At 54.3% G+C, this 22,938-nt stretch overlaps 1 protein-coding gene across 1 annotated transcript in view; it reads left to right on the top strand.

Moving 5' to 3' along the window:
* RYR1 (ryanodine receptor 1) overlaps window positions 1-22,938 on the top strand; it is a 135,329-nt gene that overhangs the window by 22,642 nt on the left and 89,749 nt on the right. The window contains exons 10-31 of the mRNA XM_075536656.1: window positions 57-150; window positions 275-349; window positions 611-767; window positions 868-1,032; window positions 2,468-2,589; window positions 2,959-3,154; window positions 3,826-3,961; window positions 4,052-4,147; window positions 4,240-4,358; window positions 4,975-5,108; window positions 5,594-5,835; window positions 6,344-6,536; window positions 7,535-7,751; window positions 9,487-9,591; window positions 9,758-9,861; window positions 10,280-10,363; window positions 11,424-11,731; window positions 13,029-13,231; window positions 16,199-16,373; window positions 16,566-16,774; window positions 20,364-20,758; window positions 22,553-22,685. Coding sequence (XP_075392771.1) covers window positions 57-150; window positions 275-349; window positions 611-767; window positions 868-1,032; window positions 2,468-2,589; window positions 2,959-3,154; window positions 3,826-3,961; window positions 4,052-4,147; window positions 4,240-4,358; window positions 4,975-5,108; window positions 5,594-5,835; window positions 6,344-6,536; window positions 7,535-7,751; window positions 9,487-9,591; window positions 9,758-9,861; window positions 10,280-10,363; window positions 11,424-11,731; window positions 13,029-13,231; window positions 16,199-16,373; window positions 16,566-16,774; window positions 20,364-20,758; window positions 22,553-22,685 — 3,662 coding nt within the window. The remainder of the gene's footprint in view (window positions 1-56; window positions 151-274; window positions 350-610; window positions 768-867; window positions 1,033-2,467; window positions 2,590-2,958; window positions 3,155-3,825; window positions 3,962-4,051; window positions 4,148-4,239; window positions 4,359-4,974; window positions 5,109-5,593; window positions 5,836-6,343; window positions 6,537-7,534; window positions 7,752-9,486; window positions 9,592-9,757; window positions 9,862-10,279; window positions 10,364-11,423; window positions 11,732-13,028; window positions 13,232-16,198; window positions 16,374-16,565; window positions 16,775-20,363; window positions 20,759-22,552; window positions 22,686-22,938) is intronic.

Here is a 22,938-nt window from a genome sequence, read left to right as displayed (position 1 = left end):
ACACTCCAGCTTTGCCCCTGAACCTTCCAATGCCCGCCTTCCCTTTCTCCTTCCAGGCTACGTCACGGGGGGTCACGTCCTCCGCCTCTTTCATGGACACATGGATGAATGTCTGACCATTTCTCCTGCTGACAGTGAAGACCAGCGCAGGTCTGGGCTGGGGACAAGGGGTACCTGGGGTCTGGAGTGGCAGGGGGCTGAGGAGTGGGAAGCCTCTGGGTGCTCTGGAATGGATGCATAGTCATCAGGGAGCTTCATGTCTCCGTGTCCCTAGGCTTGTCCACTATGAGGGAGGGGCTGTGTGCACCCATGCGCGCTCCCTCTGGAGGCTGGAGCCACTGAGGATCAGGTGAGGGGCAGAGAGGTGAGCCTGCGGATGGGGGTGGGGAGGAGAAAGGATCTTGAAGGAAGATTTGAGGAAGGGACTGGGGGATTTGGAAAGAAATTCTAGGAATTCCAAGAGAGAAAGATGCCCTCGGGGATCCTGGAGTCTGGAGAAAATGGGAAGTTTGAGGGGGAGGGGGAGGGTTGGAGACTCCCTGAGGGGGAGGATTGGGGGTCCCTGAGGGAGGATACAGTCTCCTTGTCCCCTCTCCCTCGCCTTCTGCAGCTGGAGTGGGAGCCACCTGCGCTGGGGCCAGCCTCTCCGCATCCGGCACGTGACCACAGGGCGATACCTGGGCCTCACCGAGGACCAGGGCCTGGTGATGGTCGACGCCAGCAAGGCCCACACCAAGGCCACCTCCTTCTGCTTCCGCATCTCCAAGGTCCGGGACTCAGTGGGACCTCCCTGGTCTGGAACCCCAAGTGCCCTCATGTCCCTCACGGGGCACGGAGGGAGCTCATCTCTGTCCTCTGGCCCTGCAGGAAAAGCTAGATGTGGCCCCCAAGAGGGACGTGGAGGGCATGGGGCCCCCTGAGATCAAGTACGGCGAGTCACTGTGTTTTGTGCAGCATGTGGGCTCTGGCCTGTGGCTCACCTATGCCGCCCCGGACCCCAAGGCCCTGCGACTTGGCGTGCTCAAGAGGAAGGTGGGTGTCTGGTGGAGGGGAGAGGCAGGGGGGTGGGTGTGGGCAGGAGCAAGAAGGGGGTGGCAGGCAGGCATGGTGAGACCTCCAGGTTTGAAGACAGGCACCGTGAGAAAGCTGGGGAAAGGGAGTCTGGGAGAGATGGACAACAGGAAAGGGAGGGGACAGTGAGCGAGAGGGAAGTAGACTCAGAGACAGGTAGTGACAAACAGAGTGAGAATAACATCCCACAAGCCACTAAACTGAGCAGTTCGCTGCCATTGAGTCAACTCAGACTCATGGTGACTCTATAGTAAGGTGACCAGATGTCCCGCTTTTGGCGGGACAGTCCCGATTTTTAACAATTTGTCCCACGTCCCGCGGCATTTTTTAAAAGTCCCGATTTTGGGAAAGAATGCACGACAAGCTAGGGTATACAGTTTTCGGCTGCCATGTGGCTATTTCACCAGGATAGGAGTTTTATCAATGGTGTCCCGCTTTACCAGTGTTAAAATCTGGTCACCTTACCCTATAGGACAGGGTAAACTGCCCCAGTAGGTTTCTGAAACTGTAACTCTTTATGAGAGTAGAATGCCTCACCCTTCTCCCACGGCGGTTTTGAACTGTTAACCTTGAGCTTCGCAGCCCAACACATAATCACCATGCCACCAGCGACTGCTCAACTTGTCCTCGGTGTTTGGGGAGTAAAAAGAACGGAGTAATTCACTTCCTTGCCCTCCTAGTGTTCAGACATGGGGGATCAAAGGTCCTTTGGGAAGTAACTGGTTTTATTCTAGAGGAATGGGAACGTTAATTGGACACATAAAAGATAGTATTTGTAACTGATGGAGGTCCGCTCTGGGTAAAGTCGACAAGGTGACGATCCAATGCCAGAAAGGTGCTCAGACATTCTGTGGCCATGTTGGCATTGAGGCACCCCTGCGTAGAGCATTCTGGGAGCGAGGAGATGTAAAAGTAGTAGTAGATTAAGGTGGAAAGGGCCTGGCCAGAAGACAGGTGAGATGGGGGGTTGGGTGGAGATAGCAGAGAGACCCAAGTGGGAAAGAGAATTTGGGATAGAGATGAGAAAGAGGGAGAAAAAGACAGCGAGGGACAGACAAAGAGGAAAGCAAAGAGAGAAGCCGTGAAAGCAAAACCCGGACCCACTGCCATCGAGTCAATTCGAGCTCATAGTGACCTGATATGACAGAGCAGAAGTGCCCCCAGAGAGTTTCTGTGAGTGCAGACAGCCTCAGCTATTGCCCACAGGGCACATGGTGGGCTTAGCACTACCAATCTTCCCGTTCAGACCAACACTTCACCCACCACAGCACTGGGCTCTGGAACCAGAAACGAAAGAAATGGAGAGAGAGCGAGCCAGGCAGAGAGTCTTGAGTTGGCGAGGGTCTAAGCGGAGGTCTCAGGGGCCTGTCCTGACCTCTCTGTTCCCACCCCCCAGGCCATGCTGCACCAGGAAGGCCACATGGACGATGCGCTGTCCATGTCGCGCTGTCAGCAGGCGGAGTCCCAGGCTGCCCGAATGATCTACAGCACCGCGGGCCTGTACAACCTTTTCATCAAGTGAGCCACCCCCTGCCAACGTCCGTCCATCCAACTGACCCTTCCACTTCCATCCACCGCCACCCCTGACTTCCATCCCTCGGAACGGCTTTAGCTGGAAACATGTGACTCCCAAGCTGACCTTTGGCCCCACTGTCCAGCACGTCGAACTTTCACATCTCTGATCTCTGGATCTCGGCCTGGGGTCTTCCTCGCCCTGCCCCCCTGTGTCCACACAGGAGCACGTCTCCGTTCCAGCGCTGCTCCTGGCCATCGGATGATCACGGCCTCTGCCCTCTGTAGTTCTGCGGAAAGGGGGATCCTGTGGGGCTGAGCCGCGCAGGTGGACAACCCCCAGTCCCCAGCCTGACAGCCGTGCCATCCTTGCAGGGGCCTGGACAGCTTCAGCGGGAAGCCGAGGGGTGCGGGGCCCCCGGCTGGCACGGCGCTGCCCATTGAGGGCGTCATCCTGAGCCTGCAGGACCTCATTGGCTACTTCGAGCCGCCCTCGGAGGAGCTGCAGCACGAGGAGAAGCAGACCAAGCTTCGCAGTCTGCGGAACCGCCAGAGCCTTTTCCAGGAAGAGGTGGGGCGACCGCCAGGGAGGCGGGGCCTGGGAGGGGAGGGGCAGAGGGAAGTGGGAACCCGAAGGACAGCGGGGATGGGGAGCACCTGCGAGGAAGGCGGAGCCTGCCTATGAGAAGGGCGTGGCCGCCTTAGTGGGCGGGGCCTTGAGGGAGGAGCAGAGGGTATGGAGGGGGCATGGGGATCATTTGGAGCCAGGAGATGGGACTCTCACTTCCATGGAAAAAGGAAGCGTGGCAGAGAATCCCGAGGAATGCTCTGTCCTTAGAAAGGGGGGTATTATGTTAGGGGTGGAGGTAGAAGACAAGGGCTGATTTGGGGAGCCAGGAAAGAGTGATGGGGACTTTCTCTGTACGTGCTTATGTGGTTCGTTGGACTCAGCTGTTCTAAACCTATGGGTCCCGACTCCTTTGGGGGATCGAACGACCCTTTCACAGGGGTCGCCCGATTCGTAACAGTAGCAAAATGACAGTGATGAAGTAGCAACGAAACTAATTTTCTGGTGAGGGGGGGTTCACCACCACATGAGGAACTGTAGGAAGGTTGAGGACCACTGGTTTAGACCCAGGAGCGCCCAGTGCCCACAGTCAGTAGTTGTTTCGTGAAAAGGAGACAGTAAACTCACAGAGACCAGGAACCCAGGGTCCTTCCTGCCTTCCCTCTCCGCCTCAGGGGATGCTCTCCTTGGTCCTGAATTGCATTGACCGTCTGAACGTCTACACCACTGCGGCCCACTTTGCCGAGTTTGCGGGGGAGGAGGCGGCTGAGTCTTGGAAAGAGATTGTGAATCTGCTCTATGAACTTCTGGGTAAGGACCCTCAGTCCGGACTCCCCCTCCAGCACTCCTGTTCCCCAGTTCGGTGGGGTCTGACACCCTTCTCCCCCTCTCCACCCTCAGCCTCTCTGATCCGAGGCAACCGCACTAACTGTGCGCTCTTTTCCACCAACTTGGACTGGCTGGTCAGCAAGCTGGATCGGCTGGAGGCCTCCTCTGGTAGAGACCCCAGGGGGAGTGAGGGGGCGTGGCTAGAGGAAGGGGGTGGAGCTCCAGCTCTCTGACCGCCCTCCCTGACGCCCCGTGCTCAGGGATCCTGGAGGTGTTGTATTGTGTCCTGATCGAGAGCCCTGAGGTCCTGAACATCATTCAGGAGAACCACATTAAGTCCATCATCTCCCTCCTGGACAAGCATGGGAGGAACCACAAGGTCAGTCCCCTCCCCCTTGACCTCTCATCCTGAACTCTGACTTCTGGCTTCTCCCCAGGGTGCCCTCACTCCTTGCCTTTTCCCTTCCTCATCTCACCTGGACTCCTCCCAGTGTGTCCATCTCAGCACCTGGGTCTCGAACTCATGGCCCTAGGAACGATGCAGGGCCTTTACTGTTCTTCTTAGATGCTCAGGGGTTCTCTAGCTGTCACGTTGGACTGTCTATCGTGGGGCTGCATCCACACGATCCAGTTTGCCACGGGTTCAGCCAGTGCCTCCTGAACGATTTCTATCCACTTCACACATCACCTTATGGCGTGCGTCTGCAAGCCCGGGTGATCTAGTTTCATCTGGATCTTTGCGGTCGTCCATGGACCGTCTCCTCATCCCCTACCTCGTCATCCAAGTGTTTCCTTACACGCCTCGTGTCTTCTCCCACCTCATGTGACCCCAACGCCTCTCACTTGACCTTTTCTCTGTGATCACCAAACTCCCCACCCCCACCGCCTCGTCTCCGTCCAGGTCTCCACCTCCTGCCCTTACATCATCCCTTCTGCTTTCCCGCCCTGGACCTTCCCTGGGACCCTCCCACCCTGACCTCTGCTTCCCATCGCAGGTCCTGGATGTGCTGTGCTCCCTGTGTGTGTGCAACGGGGTGGCCGTGCGTTCCAACCAAGATCTCATCACGGAGAACTTGCTCCCTGGCCGAGAACTTCTGCTGCAGACAAACCTCATCAACTATGTTACCAGGTCTGGGCCCTGGGCCCGAACCCCAATCCTAGGTTAACTCAGAACCTTTCAATCCGCCCTCTGACTCCCTCCCCTGTCTGCTATCCAAGACTTAATCCCTCATCTAAGAGCCCTGTCCTGTTCCTGTTTATTCCTCGTTCCTCATTCATTGCCTCTCTCGTTTCCTCTCTCCCTGGGACCATCATTGCCTGTTTCTCCACCGTCCTTCCCTCCCACCTCCCTCCCTCCCTCTTTCTCTGTGTCTGTATTTTTCTCTGTTTGACTTTGCCTGTTTCTCTGTGTGTGTTTACTTTTCTTTACCCTCTCGCACATTTCCTCCAGCTCTTTCTCCCTGTCTTTCTTCCCGATCTCACTCTTAGTAGCTGTGTGTGCTCTTTTTCTCTGTGCCACGTTGTCTCTGCCCCTCTCTCTGCTCCCTGCCCCGCCATTCTGGCTCTCCACTCCGCCTCCCTCAGCCCCCTGTCTCGTGTTTCTCTTTCCGGCAGCATCCGCCCTAACATCTTTGTGGGACGAGCAGAGGGTTCCACACAGTATGGCAAGTGGTACTTCGAAGTGATGGTGGATGAGGTGGCTCCGTTTCTGACAGCTCAGCCCACTCACCTGCGGGTGGGCTGGGCCCTCACTGAAGGCTACAGCCCCTACCCCGGGGGAGGTGAGGGCTGGGGCGGCAACGGAGTTGGCGATGACCTCTATTCCTATGGCTTTGATGGGCTGCATCTATGGACAGGTATCTGCACCTTAATCTCTGGTTTGTCCCCCCCGATTCCCTAAGTCCCTCATTCATGACCATTGATCTCAGAGTTACCAAGACTTAGATTGAACCTGTTGGGGCTCTTGGGATCCTGGAACCAAAGGAGCCTGGCTGTTTTATTCTTTCCCTAAGATCCTAACCCTAAGGCTTCCACAACCCTGTTCTGACTCTGGGTAGCTGATCTCAGAGGAAATAAAGATCCTTTGGAAACTGTCCCAGATTATTATGACCTCTGGTCTTTGACTTCTAACACCGAACACTCAAGGATCATAGCTCCATGAGTACTTTAATCTCTGCTCCACAGCTTTTAGGATTCTAATCTCAGGGGAATGCTGACCTCTGTCCCTAATCTCAAGGCTGTAGGATTCTCCATGAGAATACCCGACCTTGAGTTTATCCATTGGGTCCTTTAATATCTGCTCCTTGTCTCTTGCGATCACTGGCTCCATGAGATCTCTGATCTCTCCCTGTGACCCTGGTGCAGGACACGTGGCACGCCCAGTGACATCTCCAGGGCAGCACCTCCTGGTCCCTGAGGATGTTGTTAGCTGCTGCCTGGACCTCAGTGTGCCATCTATCTCCTTCCGGATCAACGGCTGCCCTGTGCAGGGCGTCTTTGAGGCCTTCAACCTGGACGGGCTCTTCTTCCCTGTTGTCAGCTTCTCGGCTGGTATCAGGTGAGGACTTGCCCCTGCCCCCTGGCCACCCATACCTGGCACAGATCTGAGACAGCTTTCCTGATCCCTCCCTGGTAACCAGAACCCTACAGGAAGGTTCCAATGGTCTCAACAGGATTCTGCCCCTTTCAACAACCCCCCTGTGTCCTTCAAGTAACCTCCATGTAACCCCAAAATGTCACATGGACCATCTAATGACCCCAGACTTTTCCAGGCACCTCCCAATGACCCCAGACTCTTCCTGTGACTTGAACAACCTTCAAATGACTTCCAAATTTGACAGTGATCTGACAATGACCCCAGATCCTCCCTGCGACCTTGACATAATCCAGATGTCATTTCCGTGTCTTTCCAAGAACCTGGACGCTCCAAAGATGCCTTGGTGACTTTGGAGTCTCACCAAGACCCATGCTCTTCTCACCACCCCTCCATGACTCCAGCATCACCCAGGGCCTGCCTATAGCCCCTGACTCACCAAGGGACTACTCACTCACCCCAGCTATGCTGTTTTAAAAACTTGGTTTCCCCCAGCTATGTTTACCAAACCTATCCTTGACCCAGGCCTTTCCCAATGGCCTCGCGCTCTGCGGATGACTTCTTAATCTCCGTTCAGTGGTAATTCTGTCAGGCTCTCGGTGACTCCCATGTGGTCTTCTTGGCTTTCCCCAAACCTTTCACAACCTTCAAGTTGACTCCAAGCCTCCTTCAGAAGACCTTCCCATGGCCTCGCGATCATCTTCAGTCTTCTCTGAGCTGGGTGGACGCTACCCGAACTCCTCCACACCCCACCCAGCCCTTTTCAACCCACCAGAGACTCTCCGCTGCCTTCGGGGTTTCTGATAGGATGTTCGCTTGACCCTAGACTTTTCTGGTCATGACCCCTCTAACCCTCTGATTTCCCAGTCCCCTCAGGTCTCTCCACAATGCTCCAGTAGCCTCAGGGCTGCTCCGGTGACTGTAACCTCCCCATCCCCTGGTGATTCCTGGTCCTCTCCTAGGGTCCGGTTTCTCCTGGGTGGCCGCCACGGCGAGTTCAAGTTCCTCCCTCCACCTGGCTACGCCCCATGCCACGAGGCTGTGCTCCCACGAGAGAGACTCCATCTCCAGCCGATCAAGGAGTATCGGCGGGAGGGACCCCGGGGTGCTCACCTGGTGGGCCCCAGCCGCTGCCTCTCACACACCGACTTCGTGCCCTGCCCTGTTGACACCATCCAGGTACTTACCGCCTGTCCTAGGTGGTTTCCTGGTGAGGGAGCTTGCTTAGGGGTCAGAGAGGTGGGGGCTGAGATGGAAAACGAGAACTGTGTTGCTTCACAGGTGGGGACATTGAGGGACAGAGGAGGGAACGGAGATGCTCAAGGTTCCAGATGCAGAATTAGATGTAGCCCCAGACAAAGAGGGTGGTAGGGGGAAGGGATGAGTCACCCAGGGCGCAGTGCAACACCGATGAAACACACTGTTCCTCTGGGTCCTTGAGGCCTCCTCACCCCCCACTCTCATGACCCCAGTGCTGCTCCTCAATTCAGACTAGACCGGAGCATGTGCACAGGTACAGATAAGAGATGGGCGCTCACGAACACGGAATCCAGGATCAGGAGTAGGAATAGCGATACCAGAAGGGTAGGGAGAAGTGGGGGGAGAGGAGGGGCGAAAAGGGGAACTGAACATAATGATCAACACACATCCACACCCCCACACCCCCTCTAGGAGGACGAACAACAGAAACTGTGGGGAAGGGAGACAGCGGTCAGTGGGAGATATGAAACTAGTAATAATGTATAATCTATCAAGGGGTCACAAGCGGGGAGCAGGGAAAAAGGGAGCTGATATCAAAGACTCAATAGAAAGTAAATGTCTAGAAAAGAATGATGGCAACAAATGTACAAATATGCCTGGTGCAATCTGTGTATGGGTTGTACTAGAAGTTGTAAGAGCCCCCAGTAAAATGACCTTTTAATAAAAATTTGACAAAAGCGGACTGTCGGCAGTCACCCCAAAGTATAGTTGACGAAAGTAAGGCTCAAAGGGGGTTTGCAGCTACGCAATCACACTGCAGACATGAACCCCCAGCACTCTGATTCCAAGGTCCATGATCTGGCCCAGTGCACCTCGAAGTTCTTTCTGGGCCTCCCCCTTCCCTGCCAGGCCTCCCCCACTCCACACACCCTACTTTCTCTCCAGGCAAGTCCTCATAAGAGGGGCTAAAAGGTTGCCTTTCAGATCCTGCTGGTCAAGGTTTGGTTTTTCAGCTGTGTGGCCCTGGGCACGTGACTGTACCTCCCTGCCTCAGTTTCCTCGTGGCATTCCTGTGGACAGAGGAGAGGAATGTCGCATGTCAAGAGTTTAGCGCCTCCCTGAGCAGGCAACACACATTCAACGCAGCTGTTCCTGACTATCGCCCTGGATGTCTCTCTGCCCATTCTCTCGCCTGTTAGCCTCCCGGCCTGGTCCCCGGCCTCCCTCCCAGCCCACACGTCTCCTTCACAGAACCATAACCATCACAGTCTTTCCCCGCAGAACCCCAGCACATCCATATTCATCAGTAACTTATGGTACTGCTTTAATGATATTCTAATTGCCAAAATATCGTGATGAGTCTCAGACAGAAAAAGGAAGGGCTTCATTCATTCATTCAGCATCTCCTCTGGGTTAGGGGACATGGGCTGGGACAGGGAGGAGACCGAGGTGGCTCCAGGCCCTGCCCTCACGGGGTACCCGCTCAGCAGTAGAGACAGATTTACCCCCAGGTCATGCTTGAATCCTGGTCGGGCTAAGGTGGCCCAGCTCGCCCTGGCCCTGGGGGTGGGGCAAAGGGCTTTGGAACCCCAGGAAAGGTCAAAAGGGGCTTCTGGGAGGATCTTTCCAGACCACACACACGTTCTTGGGAGCAGGGTCACAAGGCCAGGGTGGAGGGCTCTGGGAGACCTCATGCCTGTCCCCCTGACTCCAGATTGTCCTGCCTCCCCATCTGGAACGCATCCGGGAGAAGCTGGCCGAGAACATCCATGAGCTCTGGGCGCTGACTCGCATCGAGCAGGGCTGGACCTATGGCCCGGTGAGGGACTGCTGCAGCAGGATGGAGTCAGGCTAGACTCGGGGAAGCAAGGAAGGGGGGCGGGGGGACAGGTGGCTGCTGGCGGGACTCAGGGGCACCAAGGGTTCTTTGGGGTTGGGGTGGAGGTGGCCAGAGCACCTGAAGCAAGGACTCTGGGTCTCTGCAGGTTCGGGATGACAATAAGAGGCTGCACCCGTGTCTTGTGAACTTCCACAGCCTCCCAGAGCCGGAGAGGAATTACAACCTGCAGATGTCCGGAGAGACACTCAAGTAAGGGGAGCACCCTGGGGTGTGGATGTGTGTGGCAGGACCCTCACTCCTGGGGCAGGGAGACATGCAGAGATTGGGATTATGGGGCAGAAATGTGAGGGAGAGGGAGACATAGGCAGGAAGAGGGAGGAAGGGCAGAAGGAGGAATCCTGAGAAAGAGACAGACACAAACAAGATGCACAGGGTCCAGGAGACTTGAGATAAAGCGACCTGGAAGCACATACCTCAGAGAGTCAGAGGTCAAGAGGAGAGAGATGGGGACCGAGATGCCCAGAGTGCCAGGGAGAGAGACATCGAGGAAGCTAGAGGATACAGACTGAGCTGATTGTGGCTTTGGGGGCAGGGGCCTCAAGGAGGTGGAAGAGGAGCCAGAGCAGGAGACCTTGTGGAGTTTAACTCCCTGCCCCTCCTTCCCCAGGACCCTGCTGGCACTGGGTTGCCACGTGGGCATGGCAGACGAGAAGGCGGAGGACAACCTGAAGAAGACGAAACTCCCCAAGACGTGAGTAGGGGGGGCCAGGCCCCATGTGGGGAGTAGTAAAGGCAGCGTTGGGATGGGGGAGGGTGGACAGTGGGGGCGCGGACCTGGGGATGGTGTGGAGAGGGTGGGAATGGTAGAAGGGTCTTGTGAGGAGACTGAGGTCAGAGGCGAAGGGGCCATGGGTTAGTGTGACAGTCACTCTGGGGTCAAAGGTGAGGTGTCCTGTGGGAGCGGCCAGGATTGAAGATCAGGCGTCCCCCAGGGATGCCTGGGACTCGGTGTCAGGGTCCATGATGGCGTCACGGATAATAAAAGGTCAGGATTTGAAGTGAGAGACAAAGGGTCCGTGGTAAGAGGTGGGAAATGCGACGTGTTGGCGCTGTTGTGTACAACTGCTCACTGCCATTGAGGCGACTCTGGAGCGGCACTTTTGGGCCCCTGAGACAGTCACTCTCTTCGGGAGCAGAGAGAGCCTCCTCTTTCTCCTTCGGAGTTATATGGAGGGGATCCTGAACTTACAGGCGAGAGCTCAGAGGTAGATAATCAGAAGTCAAAGACTCAAAAGCCAGGAGTTTGGAGTCCTGGAGTCCTGACGTCATCGGAGTTAAGAAACCTGAGTTAGAGGTCAGAGTCTAAGATGGAAAAGACCCATACCCATGGCCCTCGAGTCTGTTCCAACCCATAATGACCCTGTATGAGGTTTCCAAGGCTGTCAGTCTGTAGGGGCGCAAATAGCCTCATCTTGCCCCGAGGAGCAGCTGGTGGATTTGAACCGCTGACCCTGAGCTTGGAAGCCCAACACCTAAACCACAGGACTCCTTCCAAAGTAGAGATGAGGGGGTGACAGAGGCTAGAGGTCAGTGATGTCACAACCCTGACCAGGGTCACAGGATCCTGGCCAGAGGGCTTGTAGGTCAAAGTTAAGGTTGAAGGATCCTGGGGTCAAAAGTGAGACATGCCAGTGTCACAGAACCCTGATCACAAAGACCAGAGGCCAGTAATTCCAGAGCCCAAGGTTGAAGGTCACAGATGGCTCATAAATCAGGGGTGCCCACTGAGGGCTTCCCTCCGCTCCCCGCAGCTACATGATGAGCAACGGGTACAAGCCGGCCCCCCTGGACCTGAGCCACGTGCGCCTGACACCGGCCCAGACCACACTGGTGGACCGGCTGGCGGAGAACGGGCACAACGTATGGGCGCGAGACCGTGTTGGCCAGGGCTGGAGCTACAGCGCCGTGCAGGACATCCCCGCGCGCCGAAACCCTCGCCTTGTGCCTTACCGCCTGCTGGATGAAGCCACCAAACGCAGCAACCGGGATAGCCTGTGCCAGGCCGTGCGCACCCTGTTGGGTTACGGCTACAACATTGAGCCGCCCGACCAGGAGCCCAGTAAGTGATGACCCTCTGACATATGACCCCTGACCCAGACCCTTGATCCTGACACCTGACCCTACTCAGCCTCTACCTGGGCTATGGCTACAGCCGCAAACTCCCTGACCCCCTGATGCCAGACCCAGACCCTGGACCCCAGCCAAGACCCCCTGATCCTGGACCCAGACCCTTGACCCCAGCCCAGACCTGACCCCTGACCTCTGAACCCATTGGGTTATGGCTCCAACATTGAGCTCCATAACCAAGAACCCAGTGAGTGCTGATCCCGACCCTGAACTCAGACCTTTGATCCAGCCCTGACCTGACTCCTAACCCCTGACCCTACTGGGCTATGATGACAGTATTGAGCTTTCCAACCAGTAACCCTGTGAGCAATGACCTTGATGTTTGACCCAAACCCATGATCCCAACCCTGACCTGGCCACTGACCTTTAACTCTGCCCCCACAGGAATCAGCAGTCACTGGGCTCCTGCACAGGTGACTCAGGCTGCAGGAGCCCAGTGACAGTTGATTCCTGACCTCTCACCTCGATTCTGGCTCTGACTCTGACACTGACCCAGACTGCTGCCTCCAACCCTGACCCCTGACCTGTTGACACTGGATTCTAAAGTATCAAGCAGGTTGGCCAGGAAATCAGTGAAAACCAACCCCACCCGACCCTGACCGGACACTGATCTTGACCCTGACCTTGACCCACATGACTCAATCCTGACTGGATACAGCTATAGTCTCAAGCCACTCAGTTGGGAGTCAGCTTTGACTCCTGACCCTTGATCTCTGGCTGAGCTATAGTTGCAACATGGAATGCCCCAACCAGGGACTCACAGAGTCTCAAATCTCTAAACCCCAACCTGAGCCCTGACTTGATTATAACTATAATTCCAGCCTCAGGCCCTCGCCCTAACCCTGACTGATTTCCAGCCCTGAATCCCTGACCCCCACCTCCGTTTCCAACTCTTCCCTGACCCCGACTTTGCCTCCCAACCCTGCTCACGACTTGGATTCCAGGCCCACCCTAATCAGGCCTTGACCCCAACCAGCACTCTGCCCCCCCCCATTTCACTCCCAGTGCCTGCCCTTGCTGCGCTCTGACTGCGAAAGGGAAATGGGGCGTCTCACTCTCTGCGATCCCCAATTCTTAGCTAACTCTTTACCAAAGCGTCCCTCTTCTCCTAATCTGCCAAGACTAGCCCCCCTCCCCGCCCCCTTGGTCCCTCTCACCAGCTTCCCCATGTCTCCGTGTCCCGTGTCCACCCAGCCTCTCTGATCCTGCCTCACCGCTTCGCTTCGTAGGTCAGGTGGAAAGCCAGTCCCGCTGGGACCGCGTGCGCATCTTCCGGGCAGAGCGATCGTACGCCGTGCAGAGCGGCCGCTGGTACTTCGAGTTTGAGGCAGTCACCACGGGCGAGATGCGAGTGGGCTGGGCCAGGCCCGAGCTGCGACCCGACTTAGAGCTGGGAGCTGATGAACTGGCCTACGTCTTCAACGGGCACCGCGTGAGTGTCGCCCCGGGCGCCACTCTGCCAGCTCCGTCCACCTGGGCATGGTGGGAAAGTAGAGGCGCGCTGCCTTTGTCGCTGTGGAGCAGCTATGCAGCAGCACATGCTCCAGAGCCAGCAGCTTCCACGTACACCATCCAGGGACGTGGGAGTGAACGTTTTAAACATGGCCATTCGCAACCCCCTTTCTGAATGACTCCGCCCCATTCACACAAACCCCCGGCCTCTTGCAGTTCCTGCCTGGTCGTTCAAGAGAGACAGTGGATGAGGGGGTCTTGGTGGCTAGTGGCTGCAAGTTGGGGTGCTGACCACAAGATCAACCGTTTTTGACTCCCACAAACTCCCAGGAACAGTTCTACTCGGCCCGACAAGGTCAATGGCAGTACGTTTTTGGAGATAGTTTATAATGCTTAAAGCAGATATGTTATAGTCCCCAAATTAGACTCACTGCGATCATGCTAATTCCAACTCATAGTGACCCTGTAGAACAGGGTAGAGCTGCTCCTGTGGATATCCAAAAGAGTAATTTTTTTTCCGGTTTGCTAAAATTCATGCAAGTTTTTTGTAACTGTTGGAGAATACGATGGCTTTGTCATGCGCCTTCAGTGGGCTGTTCTAGTCAAGATTCTGTTCGCCATCAAATAGGTAGAGAAAGCCTTTCTTTTTTGTATTGAAAGGATTTTTATATTTAAAGTGTTTCAGATCACCTTTTTTTTTTTTAACAAACACATGAGTCTGTAACTCCAGTAGGGCAGTCTCCATCAAGGACAGACCCAAGCCAGCCATTAAAGAGACGCTCCTCTCTGAGCTGCTGAGGGAGGCGGAGGTAACCCACTTTCTGTTACACTCTGCCTGAACGCAAGGCACCTTCCTGGTTGAAAGTCAAAAGGAAGTCCGTGAAGGCTTAATCCTCTCGGGGGCTCTGCTCATGGATTTTGGGCTTTCGCTGTTGTCCGTTTTGTTGTGAAGTGATATCAACTCGCAGTGACCCTGTACACAACTCAGCGAAGCTGCCAGCTTCTGGGCCATCCTCACACGTTTGTCATGTTTGAGCCCGTTGTTGTACCACTGCATCAATCCATCCTGTCAGGGCGTCTTCCTCTTTTCCCCTGCCCTTCTACTTTTCCAAGCATGATTTTTTCCCCAGGGATTGGTCTCTCCTGATAATACGTCCAAAGATGAGAGACGATGTATCACCATCCTTGCTTCAAAGGAGCATTCTTATTCTTTCGGCTGTCCATGGTTCATTCAATATTACTCACCAGAAAACCCCACACCACATAATTGGAGAGTAGGCATATGGGCAATATGTTTTAGGGTTGTATTAGAGCTAAAATTCTTAATTCCAGGTTTGCAGAAGGGTACAGATAACAGAATCTATGTATTTCAAAACTGTAAATCTTTATGGGAGTAGAAAGCCTCACATGCCTTCTGTGGGGTACCTAGTGGTTTCGAACTGCTGACTTTGAAGCTAGCAGCCCAACATGTAACCCCTCAACTGCCACGCTCATCCTTTACTCATTAGGCTAAATTGTTGTTTGAATCAAAGAAGACTTCAGGGGATGTTTTTGGTTTAAGGTAGAAAGAGCATTTCCGGGCAGTCATTTCAGGAATTTACCCAGCCTCCCTGGCTTTAGAAATTCGGTAGTCTATGGGAATTTAAAATTCTGTTCTACCTTTTCCCCATCTTGGTTATAATCCTTCCATGGAATCTTATATCAAAATGCTCAGGAATGAGAGCCGGGCACCACCCAGTGCTTCTGCTCTCATGGTAAAGGAGGCAGTTCATGGGGGCAATTAGCCACACATTTTGTGCCCTTTTCCTTCTTCCTCTATTTCTAGAGGCAAATAAAGACTAACTATTGTAGCTTGGATGGACGCTTGCAAGCTTTTAACACCCCAGGCCCTACACAGCCAAGTAGGAGACAAACTAGATACACTAGACATGACAGGAGGCCACTTAACTGGATGTCCCATGAACCCATCACCCTAAACCTCCAAACCAAGAAGCCAACCACCACGAGGTGTTTGTGGTAATTTAACCAGTAAAGAATGAACCCTGGTGGCATTGTTGTTACCCGTTGGGCTGCTAGCTGCAAGTTCAGCAGTTCAAAGCCAGCAGCCTCCCCACTACCTTAAAGTTTATTTGTTTAGCGTCCATCTACCACCATATTCTTCCCTCTTTGTCCATGACTATATCCATTCATCATCCGCCTCTATCGAGCCGCCCACTGGTTCACTCATCCATATGTCCAGACAATCCCTCAACCATCCACTCCTGAGTCTATGTGTTCAGAGTTTTGCTCATCCACCCAGTGAATCCATTTGTGATTTTATCTCACCGTTCATCTACACAATAATTTAACACATGTATCCACCCATTCATTCATGTTTTCCCACCCACTCATCCAATCCATGGATCTATGAGGAGGCTTCCAAAAGTTCATGGAGGAATTCCATGATCTTTTAATTCCGTTTCTCTATGAATTTCTGAAGCCCCTTCACATGTATCTATGAGACTTTCTTCCTTCCCTGAATCTATCATGAAGACCCTTAACTTTCCATCCATTCTTCCGTCCACCATACATCCAACTTCCTCCCCATCTCTCTTTCTCCACTGTTCTGGGGAATGTGGGATCTGTGGGGGGGGGGGAAACCATCCCCTCCTGGCTGCTGTCCTCAATGTCCCACTTCCACGTGGGTGGGCTACGTGACCCCAACTGTAGAGGACCCAGGCCCTGGAAGAAAGGGGTGGGACACAGAAACCAGAAAAGCGCATCCTTGCGTCATTGTGGGTTCAAGGGGGTGGGGAAGGGGTGCACTGCAGAGTGGCCCCTGTTCTGTTCCACATGCTGAGCCTCAGTCTGATACTCTGCACATGTTTCTCCCTGTCACTCTCCTCCTGCCTCCGTCTTTCTCTGTGTGCCTCCCCCTGTGCGGTGTATCCCTGGGGTGTCCTCACAGGGCCAGCGCTGGCACTTGGGCAGTGAACCGTTCGGGCGTCCCTGGCAATCTGGCGATGTGGTGGGCTGCATGATCGATCTCACGGAGAACAACATCATCTTCACCCTCAATGGCGAGGTCCTCATGTCCGACTCTGGCTCCGAGACAGCCTTCCGGGACATCGAGATTGGAGAAGGTGAGGGCTGACCGTGGACTCAGGCCCCAGACTGTGCCCATTGTGGTGTTCCGCTGTGCCAACGGACCCCATATTGATCCTCGTCAGCCTCCTGCTTTCCCATCTCTCCCTCCCACGGTGCCTCCTCCCCACCCCTTGGCCTTGCCCACACACCCTATTCCCTCCCTCCGCCCCTCTGTACCCTCCCCACAGGCTTCCTGCCCGTCTGCAGCTTGGGACCTGGCCAGGTGGGCCACCTGAACCTGGGCCAGGATGTGAGCTCCCTGAGGTTCTTCGCCATCTGCGGCCTGCAGGAAGGCTTCGAGCCCTTTGCCATCAACATGCAGCGCCCAGTCACCACCTGGTTCAGCAAAAGTCTCCCCCAGTTTGAGGCTGTACCACTTGAGCACCCCCACTATGAGGTGAGGACCGATCGCTCCCCACTCCACACCCTCTGATCTCCTTCTTCTTCCCAGGATTCTCCTCTCCCTCCACGGGCGCACACAAGCCTTGGAGCAGGGGTTGTCAGATTGGCGGCATGCTTTGGGGGTTCCACCTCGGGGAACTCTAACTTTTCGGAGGTCAAAGTTCTTCCCTTAGGAAATAGGGGAAGGGAGACCCCATGGGACACTGGAGGATGTCATGATTTGCAATTGGCTCCATGGTCCATTGCCGTAGGGTCCACTATGACTCCCAGGGGCCCGATCGGACAGAGTAGAGCTGCTCCTGGGGGTCCCAAGGCTGTCACTCTTCATAAGAGCAGAGAGCCTCCTCTTTCCCCCTCAGAACAGCTGGTGGGTTTAAACCATTGACCTGTGGTTAGCAGGTCAAGTCATAACCCACTGCTCCCCCCAGGACAATCGTGACTCAATGATAGTGGGCTTGATTTATTTTCTATTGAGTTGTCGAGAGGATTGCTCTGAGGTGCCTCTGAGTCGGTTACATTATCTAGTCGAACTCAGGTCCACGTGCACATTTTGTCAATCGGCCCATAGCTTCCTTCTCCCAAATCTTCATCCAGGGTCCAGTTTAGAATTATTTATTACACTTAGCTGTCATGTCCCTTACAACAAAATCCAAACCCACTGCCATCGAGTTAATTCTAACTCGAACTGACTCTGTAGGACAGAATTCAACTGCTCCACAAGGGGCCCAAGACTGTACATCTTTACTGGAACAGACAAACTCATCTTTCTCCCTTGGAGTGGCCAATGAGTTTGAACCTCCGACTTGGCAGTTAGAAGCCCAATGGTTAACCCAACACATCACCAACACTCCTGGGTCTCTTTAGTCTAGATTGTTCCTCAGCCTCTCTTTGTCTCTCATGATCTTGACAGCTGGGAGGAGGGCAGGCCAGTTATGTTGTAACATGTCCTTCATTCTGGGTTTGTCTGGCGTGTCCTCATGATGACGTCCAGGTCACACCTACTTGCCAGGAATGCCACAGAAGTGATGACATGGCCTCATCTTCCCAGGGGACATGTGATGTCCATGTGGCTCAGAACCGATGGCGTGAACTCTCACGAGTGGGCTAAGGCTGTAGGGCTCTGCTGAGTCTCCCCACCGTCAATTATTATTGTTCTCTTGGTCATTAACAAGCAACTCCAAGGGAACTATTGCCAGACTACGTGAAGATGGAAAAGCTTTAATGAGGGGATGTCCAGGTGAGATCTGTGTCTTGGAAAGGTCCCTTTGAGGAGTGAATCGAAGGAGGTCGGAATGGAAGCAGGAAGACCAAGGGTAGCTGGAGCTAGGACTCAGGCCAGAGAGGATGGTGGGCTGGACGTGCCCTGTTTGCCCTTGGCACTGCCTGGATGGTGTTCTCAACCCTGATGCCTCGTTGCACCGCCTAGGCAGCAGAAGGCTAGGCAGTGGTGACAGTAAAGGAACCAGAACACACCAACCATGTTGAGGGATGCATAGGCAGCCAGTTGGGGGAAGGGTGCCAGACCCAAGAGAACACTTCGATTGGGATTCTGAGAACGGGCAAAGCTAATCTTGGTACCTGTGTGAGTCCGGGTAGACAAGAGGAACACATTCATAGACACTCATATGTGTATAGGAAAGAACTTTATAGACAAGAGCAGTTGAATATTGAGAAAACATCCCAGCCTGATCCAGATCAAGTCCACAAGGCTGATATTAGCCCATGTATCCAATACCAATCTATAAATTCCTCTTCAGAATCACAAAACACATGCAATGATGCCGAATGCAGGAAGATCACAGGCCAGTAGGTGGAAGGTCTTGTGGATCCTGTGGCGTTATAAGCATCTCAGCGCTGGCAGGGTTGTCCACGTGGCTCCTCCAGCTCCATCAGGCTCGTTGTCAGGAATGTCTCACAGGGAGGGAGCGTGTGTCCCTCCTCCAGCGAGCTACTTATCTCCTTAGCGCCTCCAAATGAGGTCCTCAAGCTGCGACCTGATTGACAGGCTAAACTCCACCCCTTCACTCTTACGTCTCAAATTGACAACCAATTATGTAACGACCAGAGTACCCCAGTGATCCTCCAGGAGAAGGGTTGCAGTCCGAGAAGAAGAGGACAGTTAGATACTCAGTTCGCACACAAATCTCACGAGGGAGGTCCTGTTGCAAACAGTTTGTGCTCAACTTTCGACCCAACGGCTGCCGATTTGAACCAACCCAGCGACTCGGATTCATAGCACCCCCAGAGCACAGGGTAGACCGGCCCTGCGGGCTTCTGAGACTTCCTCTCTATGGGCATAGAAAGCCTCACCTTTCTCCCGAGGAGTGGCTGATGGTCTCAAACTGCTGACCTTGTGGTTAACAGCCCAAGTTGTAACCCACCGCTCCACCAGGGCTCTTCAGGACTTGGGGACCCTTACTGATGACAAGCAACACCCCCCTCTGGAGCAGTTCCACTGGGTCGGTGGTGGTGGGGGGTTCCGTGAGTTGGAATTTCGGCGTGAACAGTTTCATGATCTCTGCCCTGCTTGTTCTGGTTCCAGGAGGCTCATTTTTCTTGCCCCGTCACTTTCTCACTGTTGTTTAAACATAATTGTGGACCCTTGGCCTAATAGAAGTGCTTTTTCTAATGTGCAGGACTTAGGACAGGAGCTCTGGTAGTGTAGTGTGACTCAATAGTCAGCAGTTCAAAGCCACCGGCTGCCTGCTCCAAGGGAGAAAGATGAGGCGTTTCCTCCTGTGTTAGGCTGGGTTGTCTAGAGTCACCAATCCAGTGACACTCATCGATGTCTAAAAAAGACCTTTATGTAAAAAAGTAATTATATCTCAAGAAAGCATCGGAGCCCAGTCCAATTCAAGTCCACAAGTTCGATGCTAGTCCTTACATCCCTCTTCAGACACACGTAGCCACCTGCCAGTGGTGGAGAATGGTGAACTGGGGGAGCAGAAAGATCACAGGCTGGTGGGTGGAGAGTCGAGTGGATCCAAAGACTGTGGAAACAGCAGGGCGCCGACACCGACCACTCTCAGGAACACAAAGCCCACACAGGGTCATGGAGACACCCCAAGTTTGAGCAGGCAGGGAAGCAGAGGGGCTGAGAGAAGCAGTTCCCAAAGTCCCTCACTCTGAGCCAGAAGGCCACACCCCCAAGGTGGCTTCATCAAGCAACCAGTTGATTGACAGATTTGACTGCACCCCCAGCCAGGAGAGTCTCAATAATAATAATAATAAATAATAATAAAATAGCAAACTCCCTGCCACAAAGTCATGCCTATACATTGTAGAGTCCCAGCCTTAGAACCTCACCAGAGCAGTTCTACCCTGCCCTGTTGATCACACGATGGCCCACAGTTGACAGGACTTAGGTATGTTAGTCGTTTGCTGAGCCACTTTGTTGCGTGTGAGTATGGTTTTTAAGCACCCCCGTCCCCGGACGGTTCTAGCATGTGGCTGGGGCTGTCACTGTAACGGACGACGGCAGTGGGCGGAGACCAGCCTGCACCTGCAAGGGGCTGCTTCCGCCCCGAGCAAGGTGGTTAGGGCGGGGATGGTGGCTCTGCGCATGACCGGGCTTCTCCGAACAGGTGTCCCGCGTGGACGGCACCGTGGACACGCCCCCCTGCCTGCGCCTGACCCACCGGACCTGGGGCTCCCAGAACAGCCTCGTGGAGATGATCTTTCTTCGCCTGAGCCTTCCAGTCCAATTCTACCAGCACTTCCGCTGCACCGCAGGGGCCACGCCCCTGGCACCCCCAGGCTTGCAGCCCCCCGCAGAGGACGAGGCCCGGGCGACCGAGCCAGACCCTGACTATGAGAACCTGCGCCGCTCTGCTGGGCGCTGGGGGGAGGGGGAAGGGGGCAAAGAGGGAACCCCCAAGGAGGGGGCGCCGGGGGGCACGGCCCAGGCTGGGGGCGAGGCCCAGCCTGCCAAGGTGGAGAACGAGAAGGACGCAACCACAGAGAAGAGCAAGAAGAGAGGGTGAGTTGAGAGTTGCACAAGGCTGTGGGATTTGGGGGTGGGGGTGGATTCAGCCCTAAGATCCCCAGTTAACCCAGAAAGCCCACTACCATCCATTTCCGATACTTCATAGCAAACTCACTGCTATTGAGTCAAGGCAGAACTTTCCCTGGGGTTGCGGAGACTCTAGCTCTTGATGGGAGGAGAAAGCCTCGCCTTTCTCCCACAGAGGGGCTGGTGGTTTAGACCTGCTGACCTTGTCGCTAACACCACCAGGGCTTCAACTCATAGTCACCCTGTATTCCAAGGCTGTAAGTCTTGACTGGTTCAAATAGCCTCATTTTTCTCCTGCAGAGCAGCTGGTGGGTTTGAACTGTCTACCTTGTGGTTAGCTGCTCTGCGTTTAACTGACAGTTCCAGCTGCACTCCTAGGACTCCCACTGAGCCATCCTCAATTTCTTAAAAACAACAACAAAAAACCTCATTGTACACTGAAGAGGCCTGTGTTAGTCTGGGTAGACTAGAGAAACAAATCCAAGAACACACATGTATGTGTAAGAAGGAGATTTCTATACAAGAGCAATTGGACATTGAGAAAACATCCCAGCCCAGTCCACATCAAGTTCATAAGTCCCAGATTAGCCCATATGTCCAATACCAGTCTATAAAGTCCTCTTCAGACTCACGAAACGCACGCAATGATGGCGAATGCAGAAGATCCCAGGCCAGTGGGTAGAAAGTCTTTGGATCCAGTGGCATTGGACACATCTCACCACTGGCAGGGGTCTCTGCATGGCTTCTCCAGCACCCAGGGCTGCATCAGGGTGGGTCCATGTGTCTTGGCAGCTGCTATGTCTCCCTGGGTGTGAGCAGAGAGTCTTCCACCTCCAAGGAGGAAATACCGGATTTCCCAGAATTCTCAGGAGAAGGTCATGCCCACACAGAGGCCTCATTGGCTATGATCTGATTGACCAGCTAGACTCCACCCCTACGCTCTTAAGCCTCAAATTGACAAACGATTATATGTCTACCACAAGGCCGCATGCCTGGCTCATGGAGTCAGCACACTAAAAGGTCCCCATCATGTCTCAAGTGAACCCCATTATTGCCTTAAGGTGCTCTCCTTTCTCTGAGTAGAGAAATTGAAGTACCCTACGCTCTCGTTGGAGAGTCCCATTATCTTTGAGATATTTGATGAACCCCAAAGAACTCCTCCACCCAAGGGACTCCATCGCTCAGGGACACTCATGGGAACATCAGTGTCTGGGGAGAGCTGAGTGTACCCCAGGCGTCCCAGTGGCCACCAAGTAGTCTTCTAAACTGGGGCTGTTTGTGTGTCTCAAAGGAAGACCTTTACGAGGTACCACTGGAACCAAGTCCCCTTTCCCCTTACCGTGGCAGTGGCTTTTGAAAGAATGCAATTGTGCACCCTTGGGGCGGGGGCGGGGGTGTGTTTGGAAATGATGGAGCATTTCTTTGGTTATCACAGTCTAGGGGGTCCTTGCTGGGAGGCTTTTGTAGGAGTCTTTGCACAAGACAAAGCCCTACAGTGAAGAAAGGTGCTTTCTACAATGCCTTTAGCACACATCTGAATGAGGCCGACTTATGGGGGACCACTCTGTGCCCCACATCTCCAGCAAGCACCTTTCTCTTGAGCAGTCCCAGGCATGAGAGGCGGCACTTAAAGCAGACCCGGAGCAGTCACAGCGGGGCAGTGCAGGGAGCTCTGTGCAGCCGGAGCTGCGGCCTTGGGTCTTAGAAGCAGGGTATGGCAGGGCAAGAATACTCATGCCAGCCTTTCCTCCCCGCCACCAGGTTCTTATTCAAGGCCAAGAAGGTGGCCATGATGACCCAGCCGCCAGCCACGCCCACCCTGCCCCGACTCCCTCATGATGTGGTGCCCACTGATGACCGAGATGACCCTGAGATCATCCTTAACACTACCACGGTGCGAACCAGGGACCTTGGCTTTGGGGACCCCCTCCAGCATAGCATCGGAACTCCCACAATTCCAAATTTTGTGTTGCTACCCCTATCTGGGGATACCCCAATATACCCTAACACCCTAAACCAAACTCACTGCTGTCATCGAGTCGATTTCGACTCATAGCAACCCTATAGGAATGGAGTAGAACTGCCTCTGCGGGTTTCTGAGGCGGTAACTCTTGACCAGAGCAGAAAGCCTCTTTCTCCCTTGGAGC

Source organism: Tenrec ecaudatus, chromosome 18 (genome assembly GCF_050624435.1).
Source record: "Tenrec ecaudatus isolate mTenEca1 chromosome 18, mTenEca1.hap1, whole genome shotgun sequence".
In the NCBI taxonomy this organism is placed as follows: Eukaryota; Metazoa; Chordata; class Mammalia; order Afrosoricida; family Tenrecidae; genus Tenrec; species Tenrec ecaudatus.
Note: the sequence above shows the minus strand (reverse complement) of the source record. Positions and strands in the feature narration are given on the sequence as shown.